The sequence below is a fragment of the Metopolophium dirhodum genome, chromosome 1 (assembly GCF_019925205.1).
Source record: "Metopolophium dirhodum isolate CAU chromosome 1, ASM1992520v1, whole genome shotgun sequence".
In the NCBI taxonomy this organism is placed as follows: Eukaryota; Metazoa; Arthropoda; class Insecta; order Hemiptera; family Aphididae; genus Metopolophium; species Metopolophium dirhodum.
The window spans coordinates 77,020,844-77,029,142 of record NC_083560.1 but is presented as its reverse complement, the minus strand read 5'-3'; the positions used below and the strand labels follow the sequence as shown (position 1 = coordinate 77,029,142).

The 8,299-nt window shown below is 29.7% G+C and overlaps 1 protein-coding gene across 1 annotated transcript; it reads right to left on the bottom strand.

Moving 5' to 3' along the window:
* Positions 1–283: 283 nt before the first annotated feature.
* Positions 284–1,093, bottom strand: LOC132941762 (uncharacterized). Its single transcript, XM_061009922.1, has one exon. It carries the CDS (start codon positions 1,091–1,093, stop codon positions 284–286), a length of 810 nt encoding a protein of 269 aa, XP_060865905.1.
* Positions 1,094–8,299: the final 7,206 nt, after the last annotated feature.

Genomic DNA, 8,299 nt, shown 5'->3' with positions numbered 1-8,299 from the left:
ATGTATAAAATAAAAATAATTAAATATTAATACAATTAATATAATATTATCTATATAGGTATACTAGCTGAATTACCCGGCGTTGCCCGGAAAAAACCTATGAGGTGTAAAACACTCTGGAAGCGTTGAAAAAAAAGCAAAAACAATTGACTAAGCATAACAAATATATAGCACTCAACAATATTACCCATATAATTACACATGTGGCTACAAATTTAAATATATTAATAATTTAAATTTACATTTAAAAATACATTCTTCTTTTCGATTGTTTTCGCATTTTTTATAGTACCTCCTTGTATACAATATTTTTGGTTCTTCCTTCGGGAAGCAGTATTACCAGACTATCAGGAGAGCTTACACGTGAACAGGCTACGTTTAATTGGCCATGGGAGAAACAGTCATTCCTTAAATCCACTCCGGCCACTTTCAAAGACTGTCCTTGAGCTTTATTAATTGTCATGGCAAAACATACCTTTATGGGAAACTGTAGCCGTTTGAATTGAAAGGGGTAGTCAGATGGAATTAAAGGTTTTCTTGGTAGAAAAACTGTTTCTCCCCTACCACAGCCTGTAAAGATAGTTGCTTCAATTACATGTTTATGTAAGGTCTTTACCCGAAGTCGTGTCACATTACAAAGTTTTGGAGGTATAAGGTTACGCAATAGCATTATTGGAGCTCCAATTTTTAAACATAGATTGTGAGGTGGAATTCCTGGTGGATATAAAGTGTGAAGGAACTCTACAGGGTAATTAACTACATCATCTAACTCCACAACAGAGTCCACAGATGAATATTTCGCCATTTCAGTAGGAAGCTGGTCCAATAAGGAGTCGTTGATGCTTGCTGCAGTGTCATTATTTGGTGTAAGAATGGCTCTTTCGTTCAGCCAAGTCAGGTTTTCTGAATGTAAAATATTTAAATTCGGATATATTTGCTCACTCAAACTTTTTAGATCCTTGACAACTGAACACAAATTGTTTGGAATGTTCACTTTCCTATCATCATCTTCTTGTAAATCTCCATTTCCTATTTGAAGGAGTAAGTTGGAAAAATCCTCTGCCTCAGGATCGCCTCTAAGGTACACTCTCATGTTGACTCGTAAGGATTTGACTTGGATCTTAAGCCATAGGGAGGATGATTTAAGGCTGGCCCTTACCTCATCAGCACGAGTTCCTCGAGGAACAACAGGTAGTGTTTGCCTGAAGTCCCCAGCCAGTAAGACGGCATTCCACCCATTAGGCGATTACTACTCCTGATGTCCTGGAGAGTTCTATCCAATGCTTCTACTCCTCCCTTGTGAGCCATTGTAGCTTCATCCCAAACAATTAACTTGCATTCCTTAAGTACATGTGCTGCATCACTTGGCTTTGAAATGTTGCATAAAGGAGTTTCAGAAAAATTTAAGTTGATAGGAAGTTTAAAAGCAGAGTGAGTGGTCTTTCCACCATCCAACAAAGTAGCTTGTGCGAAAGAGTACTTATGGTTGACGAAGTAACTCAAAATCGTCACGCGTGGACGTGCGTTGTCACGGTATGAACGGCAACAAAAGACGGTTTTACGCCACGGTTCGCACTGCGTTGAGACGGACGGGCGGAACACGTGGTACACGGGTACGTGGATGAGCAGGGCTCGAATCACACAATTAACGATCAAACGACAGAAGTCACTACAATATTTATGGCTCGCGACACGGGCGGTTGAAACGATGCAACCGGGTGCACAGCGTACGATAGCAAACAATAACACGACGGCTACGACACGGTTCGCACTGCGTTAGAAACGGACGGGCGGAACACGCGGTATGTGGACGAGCAGGGCTCAAGTCACACAAAGATCGGACGAGCGACAAAGGTCGCTAAAAACACTGTCATATCGCGACACGGACGGTCGAGACGAAAAAAACTAGTACGACGCCGGAGCTCGGATGCTCGACGTAAGACAACAAAAAAAAATGGCGTATAAACGGCGACGACGCTCCGGGTCGTGGAAAAGACATAAAACACTATAGAACGCCAAGACGACGGCTGAATAACGACAGACACGGCGGTGGCGGGTGTCGGCGACCAACGGCTAGACCGCGACAGTACCCGTCCCCTCCTCATAGTACAAAGTTCGGTTCGCGTAGATTTCGTCGGCGGAGCAGCAGGGTGACAAACATTGCAACAAATTCGGATCGCATACAGCGCGCCGGATTTAAAATTTGATTGTATATCCAACACAGTTAGAAGAATACGAATATGAAATACGCTACAAAGCCGGGGTACTTAATTCTAATGTAGACGCGCTTACGCGAATGTATTCAATTCAGGAAATAAAAAATGAAACATATGAACAATTCCTCGAAAAAATAGAAACACAACTTGTTACGAATAATAACGTGAAAGAAACTATAGGTTAGGTCTAATAGAATCACCAAAAGAATATAATATAGTGTGAGAAATCGCAAGGCAGTATAACTTTAGGACAGGAACAAATTACCAATTAAAAAAGCAATTTGGAAACGGTGCGATGTTACCGCTCAGTAAATTAATAGGGGACACACCTTATTACAAACAGGAAAATAGATTCATAATATTCCTAGTAACAAAAAATAGAGATCGACAGAAAACAACTTACGAAAACATGTATATATCATTAGTAAATTTGAAACTACTTTGCGAAGAAAACGAATTAAAAAAACTATCTATGAATAAATTAGGCGAACATGATGATTTAGGATGGGAAAAAATAAGGTCAATGATACGATACATATTTCGTAAAACCGGTATAGAAATCATTATATGTGCAGGTATAGAATATACTGAGGAAGAAAAAGCGATTATTTTAAAACAGTTTCATGATTCAAAACTCGGAGGTCATTTAGGCGTTAACAAAACTATTAAACGTATTCAAAAACAGTTTATATGGAGAAATATGAAGGGGGACGTTAAGAAATATATAAAGAATTGTACATCGTGTCAGGTGAATAAGGTATCAAATCGGCATATCAAACAACCAATAGCTATTACGTCTACAAGTTCAAAACCATTTGAAAAGATATTTATGGATATAGTAGGGCCTTTGCCGACAACATTATCTAATAATATTTATATTTTAACTATGGAAGATGATCTAACGCGTTACACTTTGGGAGTTCCAATTCCTGACCAAAAAGCGAACACGGTCGCGGAAGCCTTTGTTATACACTTCGTTTGTGTACATGGCATACCGGGAACGATATTAACTGATCAGGGCACCAATTTCCTTAGTAAAACGTTGGCTGAAGTTTGCAAGTTATTAAAGATAGAAAAAGATAACAAAAAGTTAGTCCTTTTAGGCCACAGGGCAATCCTGTTGACCGTGCTCATAGGACCTTAGCTGAGTACTTACGACATTATGTAGACAAGAATTTAAATAATTGGGATCATTTATTACCCTTTGCATTGTTTGTATATAATTCGACAGTACATTCATCTACTAACTTCCAGCCATACGCACTAGTTTACGGACGCACATTGGAGGTACCGATTAAATTAAAAACCGAACCAGAACCACGAAACAATTACGACGATTATTTATTTGATTTAAAGGAAAACATGCAAGTGTCACATAAGATAGCTAGGGAACAATTAGTTAAAAATAAAATAAAAAGTAGAGAAAGATAGAAACGAAAACCCACAAGAAATACATGTTAAGGATTTAGTACTCCTAAAGAATAATAATCATAGAACAAAACGATCCATTATGGTTAGGGCCATACGAAGTCATAGCAATAGTGGGAAATGAAAATGTAGTTATACAGCGTGGACGGCGTAGCATCACTGTTCATAGAAACAATGTTAAAAAATATTATAATGATGCACAATTCGATTAAAATATATATATATATATAGCTATTTATATTTAATTAACGTGTAAGTTATTAATTTGATTTTAAGAATAAAACTAAATAGGAAGCGTAATACAAGCAATGTAGAACTAAACATTTTTCTAAATTCTTTAAGCAAAAAAAAAAAATATAATAATAAAAATTATAGATAAATTTTAATTTTAGGGACAGACAAAGGGAATTCATTTTGGAACTTGAAATCACACTCCAACAAGAATTACATGAAACATATACTATAGGGCCGGAGAACACACCGAGGTGTTTTATAGTATTTAATAGTAATAATAGATAATAATAGGGTTTATTTAATTTTTGAATGTCTCCTTCAGTTTTAATAGCAACATCTTTAACTGCATTCATTGTTGTATTAACATTTGTTAATGCGTTTATTATTGGTCTAAACTTTTTTTGTTGTTCTTCAATTACATGTTTTTGTTTTACAACTGTATTTCTAAATCTATTCTGTAAATCTTTTTTAAGATTAATTATTTTATTTACATCTGTAGATTTATGTTGTTTTTTTTCTTTTTTAATATTATCTTCATCTTCATCTTCATCATCTTTTTTTATAATAACAGTCTCTTTTTCATTAGGTTTTAAAAATTTATCTTTAAACCTATTTTGTAATTTTTTTTTAGTATTAATTATTGTCTGAATCTTTACATCTGATGTGTTTTTTAAACTATTTCCTACCTTGGAATTGTTTTGTGTTTGATCTTCAAATGTAACATTTTTTTTTAACTTTTTTTTTTAATTCTTTTTGAATTTGTTTAATATCCATCTATTATACAAAATTAAAATAAAACATAATCATTCATCGATATATAAAATCGTATTACCTTTATTGTCATAGATTCAATTTTTTATCAAGTCTATTGTTATGAAACCATATGTTTTTATTTTACTTTTTTATCATATTTTTTACAATAAGTTCTATTAATTTCTTTAAATTTTTCTAAAGGTAGTTTCTAAATTCTAAACTAATCAAATCGGACCATATTTTTTCAATATAATAATTTGATTGATTAAAAACAATTAAAACATTCAAATTATTTCTTATTGTTTTTATATCTACTGAAGTATAACTTTGTGTTAAATAAATAACACTAATATTCTTTGATCTTGATCTTATAAAATATTCAATTATCATGTCTTGTTTTTCTTTTAGAAAATCATCAAAAATCACTTAACTATTTGGTTCACAGTCATCTACAGATATTATTTCATCATTAGAAAAATGTGTGTTTATAGAAGGTATATCATCAAATATTTTTTTTATTTTTTTATAGACTGGTTGCTCAATATTTTTTGTAAAAATATATAGATTTAAATAAGGAATCCAATAATTTATAATCAGATTATACAACAAGGTTGTTTTACCACAACCAGATGGTCCTATAATTGAAACACGTGAAGGTAATTCAAATAAAGATTTTTTTTTATTTTCATCTTCAATAAAAAAATTTACTTTTACTTTATCCATTTATTTAAAAAAAAATATATATATATATTTGGTAATATAAATAAGAAATGGAAAATTTTAATTTAAATAAGTATGATAATTATATAATAAATAACCAATATGAAAGTTATATACCTCAAATCACAACAGAATTAAATAAACCTAACCGAAATACAATAGTTGTAGTAGATGGTAAAGATAAATTTCTGAATGTTAAAAATTCAAAACTTTATTTATTATTTGAATATGTACAAGAAGATGGTACTAAATATCCAGCAAAATCTAATGTTATGTTATCTGATAATAGTGGAGCGCATATGTTTCAAAAAGTTACAATTAAATTAAATAATAAAATTATAGATGAAAGTGAGAATACTGGAAGACTAAGTACACTAAAAGGTTATTTTAGTTATGCTGTTGATGGAAATGGTCCTACACAAAATTCAGGATTTCAATCTACATCTGAAGGGGGAGGAAGTGTCGAGCTCATCATTCCTTTATCACACTTAGGTTTAGGGTCAATGAAAGATATAAAACAAATTTACAATGCTAGATTTGAAATAATTTTTACAAGAAATACTGATGATGATGCATTGATTCTAGAAACAAACACTGAAGCTACAGAAGATGCAAAAAATATTAAAGCAAAAAAGGGTAAAATTAATATTTTAGAATTAAAAGTTCAAATGCAAACAATAGAATATGATGAAATAACAAAAATTCAAATAGTTGATGAATTAATTAAGAAACCGTTTATTTTAGATTTTAAAACATTGCAATTAATTGAAATAAGAAATCTTACTGGAAAAAATATAAGATGCGATTTATCATCTCAACATCGAAAAAGTAAACAACCATTGTTTGGTATGTTCTTTTTACAAAAAAATAGACTAGACAATCAAGATAGTAATGCTGCTTTTTTTTATGATTGTCATGTTGTAAATTATTCTTTTAAAGTTAATGGAAAAAAATATCCTAATGAATTGCCAAATCTTGATTTTAATGATATGAAATTTTGTCAAGCATATGAAGATCATATGAGTTATAAAAAAACCTATTATAAATCACATGAAGAAAATCCATTAAAGTATTTAGATAAACAAATGTTTAGAAAGAGACCATTTTTTGTTGTTAACATGAGTAGACACCAAAGTCAAATTGCGATCTCCAACTGTACAGTAATTTTAAACGTAGATTTCAGTAAAAATTTACCTGATAACACAATTTGTTATGTTTGTTTAATTTCTAGTTCAGTGTATACGTTTGATATTGAAAGAGGAATAGTTGATGAAATTTTATAAAAAAATCGTTCCATACTTTAATTTTTCAAGATATTTTATCTTGAAAAAAAACTTTTCATATTTACTTTTTGATTAGATCAAGAACACAAATAAATTCTTCATCAAAATTAACAATATTACCTTTCAAATCTAAAATATAAATTTCTATTTTTTGAAACCGATTTTTACTCACTGGTCTATATATCATTTTATGAGGTTTAGTCAAAGCACTATTAGAATTATATTGAAATAAAAATAAAACTTCATCATAATGAGATACCTCATCAATATTATGTGTAATAGATTCTTCAATTATATTACAATGTACTTCTAATATTTTGTTGTTATTGTTTAATGATGAATTTTCTCCATAATGTGTATATATTGTATCAATCCCTCCTAAATTTAATTTTAAATCTTTATCAAATGAAAAATAATCTTTTGTTGTTATTTTAATGTAATTAATATAGTATTAAACAATTTAATTCTATTAGTTTCATCAGAAAATGATATAATAAGTGGTTCTATTTCTTTATTCAATTGTTCAATACTATATCTACCTGTTTTTATATGTATTATATTCTGTTTAATTGTTATACAACAGTCTGATTCAATATTAATAAAATTGTTGCCTTTCAAAACTATTGAATAGAGACCTAAAAAATGATCACCATCATCATTGTGAATAGGTTTGTTTAAATGAATACAACCCTTTTTAACTTTTATAAATACCATTTATAAAAGTAAATTTATTTTTTATTTAAAATCAAATCATGTCTTGTTTTTCCATTCTTTAAAATTTTTTTACAATTATAAATAAGATTCAATCTTGTTTCCGAACTTGTATTATACCATGTTATTTTGTTTTCTGTAAATTCATTTTTATATCTATCTGGTAAATTTAACATATATTCATCGTTTAATACAACATTTCATTTTTTTCCAAACTATGTATCAATCATTATGAACTTATTTACTTTGTATGGTTTTCCTTGTTCCAAATCATTAAATTTTATAAATGTATATCCATTGTTCATTTTATTTAAAGCATCTTTAAAGTTTACCATTTCCATTTCTTATTTATATTAGAAAATATAATTTTTTTTTATTTTCAATAATTTTTTTAAAAAAATTTCTATTTAAAAAATTTTTTTCAATATAAATATATAAAATGAACGAAACTATATATTGTCTTAAATGTAAAATTCAAACAAAAAATATTAATGCAACTAAAATTCAAACAGTTAATGGTAGATGGAGAATTTCATCAAAATGTTTTAAATGTAACACAAATAAAAGTAAATTTATAAAAAATCCTACAATTGGACATAATATTTACAATAAAAAATTAAATGACACAGATAAAATGATATTAGCTAAAGAACTTCATAAACCCGTTAGAAAAAAATTTCCTAAACGAAGAATTTTTACTAAAGGTATTGATGATTTATGGGCTGCTGATTTAGTTATAATGAGAAATTATTCTGATGAAAATGAGGGTTATTCTTATATAATAACTGTTATAGATACGTTTTCAAAATTTTCTTGGGCTTTAGAACTCAAAAAGAAAGATGGAATTAATGTTTCAGAATCATTTCAAAAAAAAATAAAACAAGCTATATCACAAAATCATCAAGAACCAAAATTACTTCACGCAGATAAAGGTTTGGAATTTGAAAATAAACA